The following is an 18,561-nucleotide window of genomic DNA, read 5'->3' as shown; positions in this document are numbered from 1 at the left end:
GCGATAAGGTTGCCAGAAAACCATTTTTCCATTATAATATCTCATCTGGAACAGCTGGCGTAACAGCAAAGAGCGAAAGAACTTGCAGGTGCCCAAAATGGTTTGGCACCTGCACTGAATTTGTAATAATATATTTAACTGAATACCTTGCCTTATGATGGAAGGCAAACCAAAACCAAACCAGAGTTCACTGCTTCTGGTGTAGTGTGGACTACTAGTTAAGACAGCGTTGGCTAATTTGTGGCCCTAAAGAATTTACTGAACGACAGCCTGCATCATCTCTAGCCATTGACTATGCTGGCTTAGGTGTTAGGGAGTGGTAGTCCAGAAATTTCTAAAGGGTCATAGGTTAGCCAACCCCAAGGTGATGCATGCCAGGTTGTCTCTGATGACGCCTGCATGTGATGGAAAGGATAAGGCCTTTCTGCCTTATGTGACTGAGTATGGGTGCTGAGTGTTGGACTGGAATCTGAGCTGCCAGGGTTCAAATCCCCACTCAACCATGAAGCTCACTGGGTGACCTTGGGGAGTCCCTGCCTCTCAGCTTAATATCCCTCACAAGGTTAAATGCATAAGAGAAGAACCATATATGCCACTTTGTGCTCCTTGGAGAAATGATGGGCTATAAAGGCAAAATAAATAAATAATGGTAATTTAGACAAGAAAGCCATTCCTTGGGATGACCAAGAGTGAGAAGATTCAGGTCACCTATGTTGTTACTCAGAGAACCAGAGGAACAGATGTGAGTATCATTGCAGGCTTTGCTCTCGGTATTTTCACATGAGGTACTCATTTCATGACAGTAGAGTGGTGCCCCGCAAGACGAATGCCTCGCAAGATGAAAAACTCACTAGACAAAAGGGTTTTCCGTTTTTTGAGGTGCTTCGCAAGACAAATTTCCCTTGCAAGTTTGTTTCCTTTTTTGTAAAACCGTTAAAACCCAAGGTGCATTGCTTGAAGAGGTGCAGTTGCGACTTGACTTCGAGGAGCAACGCATAGTGTGGTAGCCTTTTTTGAGGTTTTTGAGGACTTCGCTGATTTTTGAAGCTTTTCCAAAACTTCTTTTGCAGCCATTTGGTAAGTTAAACTTTTAAAACTTTTTTGGGGGTTTTTGGATTTGGGGTTGGGGTGTTTGGAATTCAAGGACTTGGTGTTGGGGAGAGGTTTGCAAGAATCTGGGAGCTTGTGTGGTTTTTTTCCTGCATTTTTATGATTTTTTGTGACCATTGGGGCATTCTGCTGCTTTTTTTTAAAAAAAAATATCTGGGTTTGAATTTCTATGTGGTGGGTGGCTGGGGGAACAGTTGAGGAGGGGTTTGCAAGAATCTGGGAGCTTGTGGGGTTTTTTTTTTTTTGAATTTTTATGATTTTCTGTGACCATTGGGCCATGTTGTTTTTTAAAAAAATAAATAAATCTGGTTTTGAATTTCTGTGTGGTGGGTGGCTGGGGGAACAGTTGAGGAGGGGTTTGCAACAGTTGGGGAGGGGTTTGCAATTTCTGTGTGGTGGGTGGGTGGCTGGGGGAACAGTTGAGGTTTTTGAAGACTTTGGTGATTTTTAAAGCTTTTCCAAAACTTCTTTTGCAGCCATTTGAGGATTTTGAAGACTTTGGTGATTTGCAGCCATTTCGTAAGTTAAACTTTTAAAACTTTTTTGGGGGTTTTTGGATTTTGGCTTGGGTGTTTGGAATTCAAGGACTTGGTTCTGGGTTTGAATTTCTGTGTGGTGGGTGGCTGGGTGCTTTTGAATTTTTTGGATGTGAAGCACTGATTTTTTTTCCTTTCTGAGTTTACAAAGGTAGGAGCTGTGCTGCCATGGGACCCAAGAAGACTGCTGCTGCAGAGGCTGGTGAGAGGAAGAAGGAGAATGTGACGCTGGAAATGAAGAAGGAGATCATCCGGAAGCACGGCGGTGGAATGCGTGTGACAGACCTCGCCAGGGAGTACGGCAGGAACCCATCGACCATCGGCACCATCCTGAAGATGAGAGAGAAGATCCTTGCGACTGATGCAGCCAAGGGAGTCACCAGGATCATGAAGAACTGCCCAGCTGTTCTGAAGGAGGTCGAGAAGTTGCTGCTCATCTGGTTAGAAGAGAAGCAGCGTGCAGGGGACACAGTGACTGAGGCCGTCATTTGTGAGAAGGCCAAGGCCTTGCACGCAGACCTCGTCTGGGAACAGCCAGGAACCTCAGGCAAGCCAGAAGTCTTCAAGGCAAGCAGAGGTTGGTTTGACCGGTTCAAGGCAAGATCTGGAATCCACAGCATGGTCAGGCATGGAGAGACTGCCAGTTCTGATGTTCCTGTGGCTGAAGACTTTGCAGCGGAGTTCCTGGAGGTTGTGAAGACGGAGGGCTACGTTCCACAGCAGGTCTTCAACTGCGACGAGACCGGGCTGTTTTGGAAGAGGATGCCCAAAAGGACTTTCATCACACAGGAGGAGGTCGAGTTGCCTGGCCACAAGCCCATGAAAGACCGTCTGACCCTGCTCTTCTGTGCCAACGCAAGCGGCAACCTGAAGATCAAGCCCCTGCTGGTGTACCACTCGGAGAACCCATGGGCCCTCAAGAAACACAAGGTCGACAAGGAGCAGCTGAGTGTCATGTGGCGATCCAACAGTAAGGCTTGGGTCACACGTGTGCTGTTTGTGGACTGGGTCAATCTTGCTTTTGGCCCTGCTGTCAAACAGTACCTGCTGGACAACGACCTGCCGTTGAAGGCTTTGCTTCTGATGGACAATGCTCCTGCTCATCCTAAAGGCCTTGAGGAGGACTTGTTGGAGGAGTTCAGCTTCATCAGCATCATGTTCCTGCCGCCTAACACCACGCCACTGCTCCAGCTGATGGATCAGCAGGTCATCGCCAATTTCAAAAAACTCTACACCAAGGAGCTTTTCAGGCGATGCTTCGAGGTGACTGATTGCACCACCATCACCCTGCGGGAATTCTGGAAGGACCACTTCAACATCGTCACCTGCTTGAAGATGATCACCACGGCCTAGAACGGGATCAGCCAGAGAAATTTGAATTGCCCTTGGCGCAGCCTGTGGCCGGACTGTGTGGCACCAAGTGACTCTGATGCACCAGAGTCAACAGTGGTGCAGGACATTGTTGCCTTGGGGAGAACCATGGGCCTGGAGGTCACAGAGGAGGACGTCAGCGAGCTGGTGGAGGAGCACGACCACGAGCTGACCACCCAGGATCTGGTCGAACTGCAGGCAGAGGCTGCGCAGGAGCAGGCCTCGCTGGAAGAGGAGGAAGCAACTGAGGAACGGCTGTCCTCCAAAGAACTGAGGGACATTTGCATGAAGTGGAAGGATGTGCAGGCTTTTGCACAGCGGCACCACCCTAACAAGCACGTGGCACATGACCTTGCGAACACTTTTGATACGATGGTCATGTCGCCTTTCAGGGAGGTGCTGAAAAGGCGGATGAAGCAGCAGACCATGGACAGGTTCTTCAGCAAGAAGCAAAGAGTGGAAGAGGAACCTTCTTCGAGTGGTCACCCAGAGTCTTAGAAAATGTACTGTACACTTTGTTGATCTTTAAATGTTTTTCTGTCATGTTTAGAAACTTAATTAATTGTTACTTCAATTTTTGAAATGCTCTTTACAGTATGTGTGACTTTAAAGAGCACTTAATAAACTCTTCTTGTACCAAATTTGGTTTTGTTTGGACTTTTTTTGACGCATTAATTGAATTTCAATGCATTCCTATGGGATTTTGTGCTTCGCAAGACGAAAAATTCGCTAGACGAAAAAACTTGCAGAATGAATTAATTTCGTCTTGCGAGGCACCACTGTAGTCACATGTAAGAAATGCCGCTGCAGAAAGGAGATAGAGGTTGGTTGAAGAGATTTCTTGAGATGGTAAAGTACTATGATGTGGAAAAAAGGTGTCCTTCTTTCTAAGGAGGTGGAATGCAAAATGGTAGGTGTGTGTTATCTGTAATGTTCATATGAATTATTGGGTGTCATATTTAGCCAATGCAATCTTCCCTTCCATAGAGTGGCTTCTTAGAGTACCCCTATATGCACCGGCTGAAAAAAAATAGGAAAAGGAACAGAAATATCTCAATCTTGATGCATGCCAATGGTTCTATATTGTGAATTGCCCTGCTTCATGGTGTGAAAGCCTATGTATAAATAACACAGGTGTTTAAAAGCAAGAAACTACAGTGGTACCTCAGGTTACATTTTCCTGTGCTGTACTATATGGAATTGGGGGCCAAGTTGGTTTTGGTGATTGTTAGGTTTAATCTGAAATCAAGCTAGAATTTAGTTTGTTGGTGTCTCTGGTATCTTCTCTCTCTTACATCATGGGAGTTAGCTTATATTATGGATGTCTGCTCTGTATTCTTTTATTAATACCATTGCTACAAGTTTGTCATGGCCTTTGGCTTGTTCAATAAAGTTATGAACTATACCTGAAATGCTCATTGCTGCTCTAGTACTTGAGATTTCGTCCCACTCCATCTCTCACTCACACATCGTTTCCCTATTAGTTGACTTTTGTCTTGGAAGAGAGCCTGGCTTAGGGAACACTTACTAAGGAGAAGGATGTTAGAGAAGCAAGTAATGGTTGGTGTGAATGTATACACAGAGAGAGGGGGGATTACCGTTTAGTCAGGGTGGGTTTATATATTAAGGTTTTTTATTGGCTATTTTAACTATAGTGTATATTTTAATCATTCTGGATTTTAAAAAAGATGCAGATTTCTTTTGTTGCTATTGTTTTCTAAATATCACAGAAGCCATTTGGGAATGAAGCAATATATATATATTATTGAATAAATAATATATTCTAGATTGAATGGCTATCCTAAGTATCCTGGAAACTATGGCCTTCACTTATTAGTATGGTTAATCAGATTCTTCCATCACAGAAATACATGTTTGCAACTGACTATACTTGGTCACCAAGGCTTAAGTGCTTAAACTTGAGTTTACTCTCCTTGGTAAGCCAGCAGTCCTGACTCTCTATTATGCTGTTATCCTGTCCTCACTCACATTCCTGCCCAAGGAGCAAACATTTTTGCAGTCATCTAAAGATGATACTTTGACCAAACTGCAGGAGGCAGTGGAAGTCAGGAGTGCCTGGTGTGCTCTTGTCCATGGGGTCACGAAGAGTCGGACACGACTAAACGACGAAACAACAACAAAGATGATAAAATGAATCCCATTGCACTGGTTCCTACTCACCTGGAGAAAGCAGGCCCAAGAGGAAGCATGTGCTCAGAAGTGTTGTCATCATTTTTGAAAGATCAGGAAACTCAGAGATGGACCAGCTAAGAGAAGTGATGCAGGAAGAGGTTTTACTTTCAGATATTTATAGGCCAAGGATTCATGCTGTGGGCAACACCTGGGAACAAATGGTTCATTGAGGTCTGGGGCTCAATTGCTGGTGTCAATGACTCAGTCAATGACTTTCGAGTCAATGACTCGAAACCTCACACAGCATGGAGCCTGCTGTCTCCACAAACAACACAAACAGGATCATTCTCTCAATCACTCTTCGTCACTCTGAACAGTCCAGTCGAAGGTACCAGTCAATGTGCAAAGATGCAGTTGAGGAAGCCCTTGTTGGTTCAGCTGCAAATTAACTCAAAGGCCATTAGTGCAGCCCAGCAGTGGGATGAGCCAATGGCAGTGCAGCCGTCAAATGCGGTGTAGGGATGTAAGGTTGAGGTAGAAAGTAAAAGTGTGTATGTGGAAGTAAAAGACAATGATCATCCTTATGAGGAGGCCTCCACTATGTTGTGATACCATTTATTATAGCAAGATATAGGAAGAAAAAAGTGGACAGAAATTGGTGTAGCTACCTTGCATTGAGTGTAGGCAAGGGAAGCAGTTGGAGAGAAGAAACCTTAGACACACTGCAGAATTATTGGGTTTAGGATGCCTTTCAGGGATCAGCCTGGTAGGACTTAGGGATACATTTGAGGTCTCACATCCATATTTTGGGTGAATGCTGGGGAGTGGGACCACAGTGCCTTTGCTGGGTTTACAGCCAAAGCTGACCCAGAAGTTGGTGCTTCTACTTCCATTGTTGGGGAGCCAGTGATGGAGGAAGCCTCTTAGGTACCTGGGGCAGCGCGCCCAGAGGCAGGGTGAACCACCCATAGGGGTGGGTCGAACCGTCCATTGGGATGGACGGTACAGGGCACGCGGCACCCATAGGGATGGATGGGATGGGGCACATGGCATCCATAGGGACAGGACAGGGTCCACTGTGCCCATGCGCAGCCCCCTCCATTGTTTGCTCACCTGCCTCCTTCTAGTCTTCTTCCCTGCCTGCCTGCCTCCTCCAGCCTGGAGCATAGGGTAACGGTGTGCCGCCTGCCTGCTGACCCAGGAGGCAGGATGATCACGCCCGGCTGGGGGGGGGGAGGTGATCTGGTGCAGTGGTCAGGCTGGGGGGTATGATCCGGCGTGGTGGCCAGGCCGTCTGGTGAAATCCAGCGTTTCTGTGATTGAGCCCGGGCGGGATTTTGTCAACCTCCCCTCAGGGATGACACCTGGGGCGGGACGCTCCACCACACCCACCTTGCTCTGCCTCTGTGGGGAGCCACAGTCCAATAAAACACTAAATACAATAACCTATTAAACATTAAAAGCTTCCCTAAACAGGGCTGCCTTCAGATGCCTTCTAAACGTTTGGTAGTTATTTTTCTCTTTGACATGTGGTGGGAGGGCGTTCCACAGGGGGGTGCCACTACCGAGAAGGCCCTCTGCCTGGTTCCCTGTAAAGCCACTTCCGAGCTGGAGAGGAGGTGGGGTTGTGGGCTTCACCCCACCCTCACATGCACGGGGGCTGGTTCACAACCCCCGCAAGACTGAAGGGAATCCTCGGCCGCATCATCTCCCCTGCCAGCCAATTGGCTGGCTCGGGAGGCGTGGCCCGCCCTATTTAGGGCCAGGCTCGTCCTCTTTTCACCGCTCCAGCTGTTCCGGTTTCCCATCCCTCCCACCCTTAGGCAGGCTCGCTGACATTGCTATGGACTTCGGTTGGCTGCCGTCATGGGGCCTGGTAGGAATTTTTCCACTTGGCAAATTGGCTCCAGCCATTTGGTTTTTTCACCTACCTAGTAGCAACTCGTCACAACTATGCGGTATTGGTGGTTAGGCATTGGGAAGGAGCATTGTTAAGCAAATGAGAGGGGGGGGGAGGAAGCGCCATCACCTCCCCCACATAGAAGGGTAGTCAAATAAAGGATTCTGGGTTGCGTGGCCCTGGCCGAAGCCTATGGAGGTATGGACCTAAGGCACGCCCCCGAGCGGTGACCCCGACGTGCATCAGCAGGACTCCCTCTTCTGGTGGTTAACCCTTTCCGGTCGTCATGCAATCGGGCTGAAGCCGGATAGTCGATAGGACCAATGCCTAAGCCAATACCGCTCATTCCTGTAATCAATAAAGTTGTGGCCTATTTCGCCCATTAACTTGAATCATGGTGCCTTGTGTCTTTATTTTCACTGGGGGGGGAGGGAACTCGCCACGCAACTTGGCTTCTTGCAGCAAGGGAACCGCCAGAAGGCCCTCGGCGCTTGACCTCAGTGTCCGGGCAGAATGGTGGAGGTGGAGATGCTCCTTCAGGTATAGTGGACCGAGGCCGTTTAGGGCTTTAAAGGTCAGCACCAACACTTTGAATTGTGCTTAGAAATGTACTGGGAGCCAGTGTAGAATGGATGGAGAGATGGAGATATCCTGAGCTGGCAGAGATAGAGTGGGGAGAGAAAAGACTCTGTAAAATTTGGAGTGAATTTAGAGGGGAAAGTTACAGGTAGGTAGCCGTGTTGCCATAGTCAAAATAAAAAAAATTCCTTCCAGTAGCACCTTAAAGACCAACTAAGTTAGTTCTTGGTATGAGCTTTTGTGTGCATGCACAGTGTGGTGTAGTGGTTAAGAGCGGTAGTCACGTAATCTGGGTAACCGGGTTCGCGTCTCCGCTCCTCCACATGCAGCTGCTGGGTGACCTTGGGCCAGTCACACTTCTTTGAAGTCTCTCAGCCCCACTCACCTCACAGAGTGTTTGTTGTGGGGGAGGAAGGGAAAGGAGAATGTTAGCCGCTTTGAGACTCCTGAAGGGGAGTGAAAGGCGGGATATCAAATCCAAACTCTTCTTCTTCTTCTTCTTCTTCAGATACACAGAGGGGAAAGTAAAGGTAAAGTTATTCCTTTGATTACATCCTTGACCTGCCAGTTACAATGAAACTCTTCCTCTGGCTTCTCCCCAGGCTGCTGATTGCTCTCCCATCCTATCATTCCTGCTTGTGGTAAGCTTGCAAGTATCAAGTTGTAGTAGATGCTTGTCTGTACTGTGCTTAATATGTGGATTACCAAGATGGGGCAGAACAAATCACCACCTCTGTTTTGACACAAGCCACCTACTTTATTTTGGGCAAGCCCCAAATCCATCTCAGACAGACACTTTGGCTCAGTGTAAAAATATGACTCTGATGAACTCTTCAGACCTCTAGTTACAATTAGCTGAGGTTTATAATGAGAGTAAAGGTAAAGGTAAAGGTACCCCTGCCCGAACGGGCCAGTCTTGACAGACTCTGGGGTTTGTGCGCCCATCTCACATCTATTGGCCGGGGGCCAGCGCTGTCCGAAGACACTTCCGGGTCACGTGGCCAGCGTGACAACGCTGCTCTGGCGAGCCAGAGCCGCACACGGAGCGCCGTTTACCTTCCCGCTGGTAAGCGGTACCTATTTATCTACTTGCCCCCGGGGGTGCTTTCGAACTGCTAGGTGGGCAGGCGCTGGGACCGAGCAGCGGGAGCGCACCCCGCTGCGGGGATTCGAACCGCCGACCTTTCGATCGGCAAGCCCTAGGCGCTGAGGCTTTAGCCCACAGCGCCACCCGCGTCCCATTATAATGAGAGTACTTGTTGATAAATGAGGAATTATTTTAATGTGCCCGTGTCTAACTGATCACATTGTATTTGGTTAGGAGCTTTTTTCATTTTCTCTTTGAAGAGGGCTCCACTTGCTTCTGTTACCGTCTCCCATTACAAGGACATGGTTCAAATCCAGGAGCCCCTGATTATGTGAATCCATTCAAATCCTATTTCAATTTGTCTCCCAGTGTCTGTCAAATTTGTCCCTCGGGGGTATCGTAGCCTCCGCTACGACCGAGCTACTCCTCCTCCGGTCGAGGCCTTCATTCTCTCCTCTGACGATAATTAACGACCAGAGCCTTTGATGAGGCTCCGGGCACATTCCCAATACGCAGAGTATCCAGCACGCAGGGAAGGAGCTGAGATAGTATGAGCTACATGGCTAAGAGTTTTATTCCTAACTACGCAGACAGTAAGAATTTATATCCTCTCTCTGTGGAAGGCAGAGAGCAACTGAAAAACAAAGGAACAGGAAACCAGTAAACATCACATCTGTCTCCCGTCCTCCATGAGACTTCCAACAGTCTGGAATCCCTGGAATGTAAACAAAGTCCTGTGACTCCAAGCAACTGCACAGTGGCAACACACAGAAACCTAACAAGGGAGTCCCCTATTTTATGTAAGTCATAGGGCTCCCCCTACTGGTGGTTTACCCTGCAGATTGGCGGGAATCAAGATATAGCCTGGCCTAAGCTAAACCACCCGCATCTGTAAACAATAAAGCTGTGGCCTATTTGAACGCATAAACCAAAATAATTGTGTCTGTGTAAATATTGTCCGTAAGGGTCGCAAGGCCTTGGCATGCAAGTGGGGCTGAACAAAGTAACATACAAATTCTCATATTTTACTTCAAATGCCCTTTCTCAGCATTCTACTCATTCTGCATATATAAAACAAAGAGATACAGAATACAGATTCAATGTGCCAGATGAGTTTATTTTTTATGATGAATTTCACCAATTGTGAAAAAGAAAACCCATAAGGCCTGAACTCCTCTTCTCACCACTAGGCTCCCGATTTCTTCTGCAGCTACCATGAATGGTGGAATTAACAAGGAGGAGAGCTTTGCTGTCTTGTATCTACCCTTCAAGATCAATTTGCTTTGATGATATTGCAGCATTCCAGCATTTTGCTTTAATTCCTTGGACTAGCAGGTGACCATATGCAAAGTTTTTTCCATCAAGGGCACACAAGTCTTCAGTTGCACAGCCTTTGAATTGGAGTCTATTAGCTGTCTTATTATGATCTGTGTAATAAAAAGGAGAAGCTTTGCATGAGTTCTGGGGCCTTGGGGATAAGGATGACTGTGATTATTAAAGCTCAGTATGTTTACAACCCTGTAGGATTAATCTGACAGCCAACTATCACTAGTCTTATCTTGTGAGCCAAATTAAGCCCACCAGGTGGCCTAATGTGACCATTCTACCCAGGCAACATCCACTTGACTTACACTAACACTATTACATGAGATATGTGGCAGGTAAATTCACTGCAGCAGCAGAACAACTGGGAATCTTGGAAACTACTCTGAATCATTTGCTTGAGAGGAGGGCTTGCAGTCACAGCCAATCAGCTGAACCCCTTGTTCAAAGCAAAGTTTGCTTCCAATGTTCAGCAGCTAAGTGGCACCAACAGGAAGCTGTGCTGGCATTGGGATCAAGTTCTCAATATTACAGTTGATCCCTGCCAAACACAGAGCCTGGAAGCTCCACTTTTGGCAGGGACCTTCCTTTTCAGTCTGTCTTGAGTTTATGCTGTGCTGTAAAAGAAGAAAGGAGAGAATTGGATTGCCTGCTGATTATTTGCTTTGAATTTGAGTTTCCTGGCTAACTCCGTGGTAATGCATTGTGAACAGGAAGTTACCCTCTGCCATAGTGTTATTTTTCTAGAAAAAGAGGTGCCGGAACTCAACATGAGTGCCTCCCTTGTTCTCTTAGAATGGCAATGGGGCCTACCTGAGAGTTGCTGGAAATGAGTTTTGGCTGAAAAAAAGCCCTGGTCTCCCACCCCATGTATTTTGCTAGACTAAGGCTGCAGTTCTTTTGCACACTTGTGATGCAGTAAGTTTCAATAAACACAATGCAACTTATTTATGAAGATAGACGAAGAGAGATGCACTAGTAGTGCCCTCCTTTCTCCCAGCCTCCTTTACTTTTGAATGTTTGGCCAAGATGGGTGGGTACTCCTGGACCAGCACCCAATGGTGCATACTGTTGTCAGGAGAAGCAGTGATGTGCTGGCTGGTCCTGCACCCTCCCTTGTACCCCTCTGCTCTGATGCACCTTGTGCATTTGAGGATAAAGGTGTGCTGTAAGGAATGTGCTGTACTTTTGTAGGCTTCCCAGTCTCACACAAGGTAAAACCCTACCCTTGAGTGAGCCTGTCCCCTCCAGTTCTTATGCAATTCATATGCAGATAGTATGGAATCCAGAACAGGACTAGAGTATTGCCCTTTCCCTCAGAGAAAGAAGTCAAAGCTATACACACCTATCATAAATAAAATGCAAACTAATATCAGTCATTACTTTTCTTGAAGTGATAAAGAGACAGAGAGGAGCTGAGTTTCTTGCCCCATTGGCAATATTACTCACATAACATCCTACTAGAATAGTTAATGCACTTGGTCTCATTGGCAAGGCAGCTGACAGTCCCCTCACGTGGGCAACCTGTTTTGCCGGAAAAATCGGTCTTTCTGAAGCAGGCTGGGCACTGTCGACCATTGGGGGAAAGATCTTCACGTGGTGTAACTACCAAAATAAAAACCTACAGTCAGCATATGGATACACCTCATTCCCCAGTCTCTTTATTGTACCTTTATTTTGATTTTTTTTCATGTCTTTTAGTAACTTCTGACCCTAGCTGGACATGCTACCTCCACATTGTGTCCTACATTTGCCATCAACTTTGCAGAACAGGCACCTCTGCTGAGCATCTATAAAAATGTTTTTGTCTTTCACCTTTTGTCATGCACACTATTTTTTGTGTATTTTCTGGAGTTCTCACATGGTAGAAATGTATCAGGCTAGCTATCTGCTCTTTGATTCTAACTTTCTGTATCTGAAGGTACAGACAGCTGCATTCTCTTGGATGTAATCTCTCTCTCTCTGTGTGTGTGTGTGTGTGTGTGTGCGCGCAAGCAAGTAGTGGGCAGGCCCAGAATCCACACTGGGGAGAGCAATGCCCATATTTCCCATATTTCTACTTCTCTTCCTTCAGTCCAATGACTGCTTTTTTGATATGTGATAGATGTATGTAAGGAAGTGATCATCTACTCCACTCATTCCAGATTCAAGGATCAACCATAGATACTTCTTAGTCCCTTGCACCCCACATCTGAATGGACCAAAAGACAGAATTCTATACTTTTCTTGTAACTAATTGACACACTGTATATCATTGTTTCATACAGTGCTTTTTTTCTAGAAACAAAAGTGAGTGCCTGCTATAAACATTGAGACAAGCCTATCCATGTTTATACAATAGATGCAAGTTTTAATAAGCTTTTATTTTATTGTTATTTTAACTTTTTTGGATTTTTATTTTTATTTTTTTACAATCAAGCAGTGTATTTAATTTAATTAAATAAAGTGATGTGTCAAAGGATTTCTAACACTTCTACAAATGTCTACTCAGAAGATACTCCAAGTGAATGGGCCTTGAAAGGCAGTTGGCACACTTACAATGCCTCAAGGGTGGCAAACCGATTACCAGCCCCACAGGGAAGTCCCTGTCCTTGACTTACTGGCCTGAGCACTCTGACACCGAGCCCCCTCTACCGGAGATGGGTGGCTTTGGGTAGGAGAAAGCAAAGTTCCTGGCTACTGTCATAGCCTAGTGCCTCCTTCCCTAAGTCTGGGAAGCATTGCTCAGCTTAGCTAAGTTGGTGTGAGAGCCAGTGTGGTGTAGTGGTTAAGAGCGGTAGTCTCGTAATCTGGGGAACCGGGTTTGAGTCTCCGCTCCTCCTCATGCAGCTGCTGGGTGACCTTGGGCCAGTCATACTTCTTTGAAGTCTCTCAGCCCCACTCACCTCACAGAGTGTTTGTTGTGGGGGAGGAAGGGAAAGGAGAATGTTAGCCGCTTTGAGACTCCTTAAAGGGAGTGAAAGGCAGGATATCAAATCCAAACTCTTCTTCTTCTTCTGGTGTGATTCTCTGATGGGGCCAAGAGTGCTCCCACCACCTTCCCAAAGCCCATCTGGATTTGGGAAGGAGGCAGCAGGTTCCAGGATACTGTCTAAGACTCATGCTTGCTTTCCCAAGCATAGGGAGAATTTGCCTAGCTTAGGAAAGGAGGTGATCTGATGGGGTCCCAGAGCCCTCCTGCATCCTTCCCCCCAAAAGGTGGCAGAACTGTGTTCCATCATGTTCTGCCAGAAAAAGCACAGTTTTTATAAGCCCTTAACCTTCAGAGATGCAGATACTCACGGTGGACAGGTTCCTTGTTGCACTCATCTGTTTTGCAGCAGTAGACCTTCAGCTGGAGGAATTTACCTTGAGATGCACTGAAGCTGTAATCACCTGAGTGGCAAAAATTGGAATAAATACATCCCTGGAAAGTTGACACTTCATACTCTGGAACTGAAAAGAACAAAAGGAAATAAATCACAAGATCTGCAAAAACTCTAAATGTATATATTTTCAATGATACTTCCCTTTTACTACATTTTATTCTTCAGTGAGAATACATAATGCACAGTTTTTGAACCAAGAAAATGAACCAAAACACGATTATCCTTCTAAATCCACAAGTCTCTTATGTTTCTTAAGCCTTGCTGACCCCTGACTTAGTTGAATGCCACCCAGCTACATGAGTTAAAACTGTTGGGATACTGCCAGGGAGATAAAGTCCATCATGGCCCCAAGCCGTGTGCCGGACGATCTATCGATCTCCCGTAGGCACGCAGTATCATCGATTAGCGACATGAGTTTCTAGAAAATACCTTGCCACATTCTAGAGCTCATGCACACTCTATCAGCAGATAATTTACAGCAGAAGTCGCACGCAGGAGAGCATTATTTACAAGCTTTATTCAGCGTTGATCAGAACAAAGAAAGACATGGCTGTCTACGTCAGTGTCTCCGACAGAGAGAGAAAAAATGAAAGCAATAGGAAACATAAACATCCTGTGAACAGGACATGCGCAGACTCTGTGACTCACAAAGCCTGCTCCCTTTTAAGGTGGAATGGAAATATCCTAACAGAGTTACTTTGTATTAGGCAAAATGGTTTGGAACTGCATGAAAATATTTTTGAGGAGAAAATTGCTCTTAAATGGTGGTACATTTTAATGAGTTATTTATTTATTTATTTATTTACTTATTTACTGTGCAGAAATTGAAGTTTGGGGAGAATGAGAAAGTGAGAGTAACAAAAATTGACAAATTCACCTACCCTTAGCAGAGACTGGAATAGGTCTGTCTGTCTGGAAGATTCTAGTAGAAAGATGTAGCAGATGAAAAAGTCACCTGATTTCTCAGATGGGCATGCAAGCAAGGTGAGAACTGAAAGCTGAAACCTAGAAATGACCAATGTCCCAGGAACTATTATGAAGCCAAAGGACCATATGGCCCCTCATTGAATTCTTAAATCACAAGACGTTCAAGATAAAATGAAGATGTGGCTGCTCTTGAGCCAACAATCCCATGAATTGCTCCAAAATTCACAGACAGTGAAGATGCATGGCTTAGTCTTAGTGTCATTGAACAGTGAGTGTCCCACCACCCTGTAAAAATTTGAAGGCGGCGGGGTCTCTGAGGATGACATCATATCACACCTCTTCTTTCACAGGATGTTAGTAGGAGTAATGCAAGAAGGAGAGATAGGGTAGCTAGAAAACCTTTCCCCCCGTTGTAATATCTCATCTGGAACAGCTGGCGTGAGAGCAAAGAGAGAAATAACTTGTAGGTGCCCAAAATTATCCTTGCATTGAATTTGTAATAATATATTAAACTTAATATCTTGCCTTATGATGGAAGGCAAACCAAAACCAAACCAGAGTTCACTGCTTCTGGTATAGTGTGGACTGCTAGTAAATGCAGTGATGGCTAATTTGTGAATAATAATAATAATAATAATAATAATAATAATAATAATAATAATAATAATAATTTCGTATTGCAGCCTCCCTGGCCAAAGTTGGGCTCAGAGTGGCTAACAACAGGTAAAAATAGCACAGTGTACATAAAATAGCACAGTCAATTAATTAAAATACATTCTAGAATCAGTTCAGAATCAAATTAATGGCAACCATCGAGTTAGAGTTCTATGGTCAAAGGCCTGGTGGAACAGCTCTGTCTTGCAGGCCTGCAGAAAGATATCAAGTCCCTAATTTCTTGTGGTAGAGTGTTCCACCAGATCAGGGCCACAGCTGAAAAAGATCTGGTTCTGGCTGAGGCCAGTCTAACCTCCCTGTGGCCCGGAATCTCCCCCCAAAATTTATTTGAATACTGTAAGGTTCTCCGTGGGACATACCAGGAGAGGTGGTCCCGTAGGTACGAAGGTCCTAGGCCATATATGGCTTTAAAGGTTAAAACCAGCACCTTAAACCTGATCCTGTACTCCACCGGGAGCTAGTGTAGCTGGTATAGCACTGGGTGAATGTGATCCCGCGGCGAGGACCCCGTAAGGAGTCTCGCCGCTGCATTCTGCACTCGCTGGAGTTTCTGCGTCAGTCTCAAGGGCAGCCCCACGTAGAGTGAGTTACAATAAGCAAAGAATTTACTGAACTGCAGCTTGCACCATCTCTATCAATTGGCCACACTGGCAGAGGTAGATGGGAGCAGTAGTCCAGAAATTTCTAAAGGGCCAAAACCCCAGCCTGATGCATGCCAGGTACTCTCTGATGAAGCCTGCATGTGATGGAAAGAGAAAAGGAAGGCTGGAGTAAGGTTATGTGGCTGAGTATTGATGCTGAGTGTTGGACTAGACTAGAATCTGAGATGCCAGGGTTCAAATCCCCACTTAGCCATGAAGCTCACTGAGTGACCTTGGGGAGTCCCTGCCTCTCAGCTTAATATCCCTCACAAGGTGAAATGCATAACAGAAGAACCATATACGCTACCTTGTGCTCCTTGGAGAAAAGTTGGGATATAAAGGCAACAAATAAATAATAAATAATGCTAATTTACACAAGAAACTCATTCCTTGAAGTGACCAAAAGTAAGTGAGAAGATTCAGCTCACCTATGTTGTTATGCAGAGCACCAGAGGAACAGGTTTGATCATCACGGCAGCCATGACTTGCTGGAGCTTCACATGAGGTACTATTTTCATGACAGTAGGTACATGTCAGAGATGTTGCTGCACAAAGGAGATAGAGGTTGGTGCAAGAGATTTCTTGAGATGGTAAATGTGTTCTTCTTCTTAAGGAGGTGTGATGCAAAAGGGTAGATATGTGTTAGCTGTAATGTTCATATTAATTATTTGGTGCCATATTTAGCCAATGCAAACTTCCCTTCCATAAAGTAGCTTCTTAGAGTACCCCTCTATGCACCGGCTGAAGAGAAAAAAAAAGGAAAAGGAGCAGAAATATCTCAATCTTGATGCATGCCAATGATTCTATATTGTGAACTGCCCTGTGTCATGGTGTGAAAGCCTATCTATAAACAACACAGACCACAGTCAAAAGTAAAAAAATGATGTTTAGAGCAAGAAGCTATAGAAGAAACCTGCTCATTTATATACCTGGGTTTAAAGGTAAGGGAGGGGAAGGGAAAGTCCAGTCAAAGGTGACTATGGAGTTGTGGTGCTCACCTCACTTTTAGGATGAGGGAACCAGTGTTTGTCCACAGACAGCTTTCGGGATCATGTGGCCAGCATGACTAAACCACTTCTGGTGCAACAAAACACCATGACAGAAGCCAGAGTGCACTGAAACACTGTTTACCTTCCTGCCACAGCAGTACCTATTTATATACTGTACTTGCACTGGCGTGTTTTCAAAATGCTAGGTTCGCAGGAGCTGGGAGAGAGCAATGGGAGCTCATCCCGTCGCAGGGATTCAAACCACTGACCTTCTGATCAGCAAGCCCAAGAGGCTCGGTGGTTTAGACCACAGTGCCACCCATATCCCTTGGTGTACTCTTTAGTGAAACATTCTCTGGGAAGAGTAATATCGAGCCGTGAAAGTCAAAGCACTGAAAACCAAAGGAGCATTAATGAAATTCTATTACAATAAGGGAGGGCAGCTAAATGAACCTGCCCTAAAGATACTTGGTAGCATAGTGCTTACTGAAATGCTATTTGACACTGAAATCTGGGGGGCAGAGTCAAACTCCATTAAAGTTTTAGAAACTGTCTTTTTCAGTTTGATTTCTTTTGTGAGGCCATATTGGCTTCTTGGAGTGCCCTTCTATGCACCAGCTGGAAAAAAATAATAGGAAAGGAAATTAGATAAAATTACTATATGTTGTTTTGATGATTGTAAGGTTTAATGTGAAATCAAGCTAGAATTGTCATGGCCTTTGGCCAGTGAAATAAAGTTATGAACTTTATGTGAAATGCTCATTGCTGCTCAAGTACTTGAGATTTTCTCCCATTCTATCTCTCACTCACACACCATTTAATCAGGGTAGTTTTTATGTTAAGGGTTTATTATTAGCTATTTTAACTATGGTATATATTTTAATCATTCTGGATTTTAACAAAGATGCAGATTTCTTTTGTTGCTGTTTTCTAAATAGCACAGAAGCCATTTGGGAATGAAGCAATACATATATTAATGAATAAATGAATAAATAATAATAAATTCTAGATCGAATGGCTATCTTAAGTATCTTGGAAACTGTAGCTTTCACTTATTAGCATCATTATTCTGATTCCTCTGCCACATAAATAAATGTTTACAACTGACTATACTTGGTCACCAAGGCTTAAGTGCTTAAACTCTTGAGTTTACTCCCCTTGGTTAGCCAGCAGTCCTTACTCTCTTTTATATTGATATCACCCACATTCCCACCCAAGGAGCAAACATTTTTGCAGTCATCTAAAGAATCCCATTGCACTGATTGCTACTCACCTGGAGAAAGCAGGCCCAAGAGGAGGCATGTGCTCAGAAGTGTTTTCATCATTTTTGAAAGATCGGGAGACTCAAAAGAGATGGACCAGGGAAGAGGAAAAATGCAAGTAGAGGCTTACATGGAGATATTTATAGGCCAAGGATTCACGCTGTGGGCAGCATGTAGGAACAAATGGTTCCCTAAGGTCTGGGAGTGGGAGCTGTGTGTTTGCCAAGAAGACACAGAGGGACATAGCGAAAATCAAAGCTCAGTGTTGAATTGGCTTAATTAATTCTTTTTCATTTCATTAGCTCTTGCCAAAAGCTTTTCAGCATTTCCCTCCTATGGCATTAACGTGTTATTTAAATTGTAATGTCACCAAAGAAAGAATCTAGAGACTACAAAGGCAAGGGCAAAACCAAGATGCAACCTGCAAAGAAACCCCCATACTGTATTTTACCTTGTATAAGACTATATTTTCCTTCATATTTTTAAAGTTTGAAATTGGGGGTCATCCTATACACGGAATAGGGGTCATCTAATATACGGGGGTGTCCTATAAACAGAAAAAAAATACAGTATCCCCCACCACAGGATTCCTCTTCTGAGGAGGAAGGTTTGGATATTAGATTGTTCTTGGTAAGACTGTAAGCAAGAAAGTAATCCGCA

General features: G+C 44.9%; 1 protein-coding gene and 2 long non-coding RNA genes across 3 annotated transcripts; 2 read left to right on the top strand and 1 right to left on the bottom strand.

The window, feature by feature from the left end:
- Window positions 1–998: 998 nt before the first annotated feature.
- On the top strand, window positions 999–5,669 carry LOC309537579 (tigger transposable element-derived protein 1-like; the record flags this gene model as incomplete). Its single annotated transcript, XM_082232476.1, has 3 exons — window positions 999–1,077; window positions 1,587–2,576; window positions 5,322–5,669. The coding sequence occupies exons 2-3, from the start codon at window positions 1,815–1,817 to the stop codon at window positions 5,667–5,669; spliced, it is 1,110 nt and encodes a 369-aa protein (XP_082088602.1). The 5' UTR covers window positions 999–1,077; window positions 1,587–1,814.
- A 1,286-nt stretch (window positions 5,670–6,955) lies between these two features.
- LOC309536673 lies at window positions 6,956–9,589 on the top strand. The gene is made up of 3 exons (XR_014221690.1): window positions 6,956–7,026; window positions 8,232–8,270; window positions 9,344–9,589. It is a non-coding gene; the product is annotated as an uncharacterized lncRNA (long non-coding RNA).
- A 311-nt stretch (window positions 9,590–9,900) lies between these two features.
- Window positions 9,901–16,197, bottom strand: LOC309537981. Its single transcript, XR_014222077.1, has 4 exons — window positions 16,079–16,197; window positions 13,322–13,474; window positions 11,489–11,644; window positions 9,901–10,143 (listed from the first exon to the last, which is right to left on the bottom strand). It is a non-coding gene; the product is annotated as an uncharacterized lncRNA (long non-coding RNA).
- Between the last annotated feature and the right edge of the window lie 2,364 nt (window positions 16,198–18,561).

This window comes from Podarcis vaucheri, assembly GCF_965113315.1.
Source record: "Podarcis vaucheri genome assembly, chromosome: 7".
In the NCBI taxonomy this organism is placed as follows: Eukaryota; Metazoa; Chordata; class Lepidosauria; order Squamata; family Lacertidae; genus Podarcis; species Podarcis vaucheri.
The sequence above is the reverse complement of the archived record's forward strand: the minus strand, read 5'-3'. Positions and strand labels throughout refer to the sequence as shown.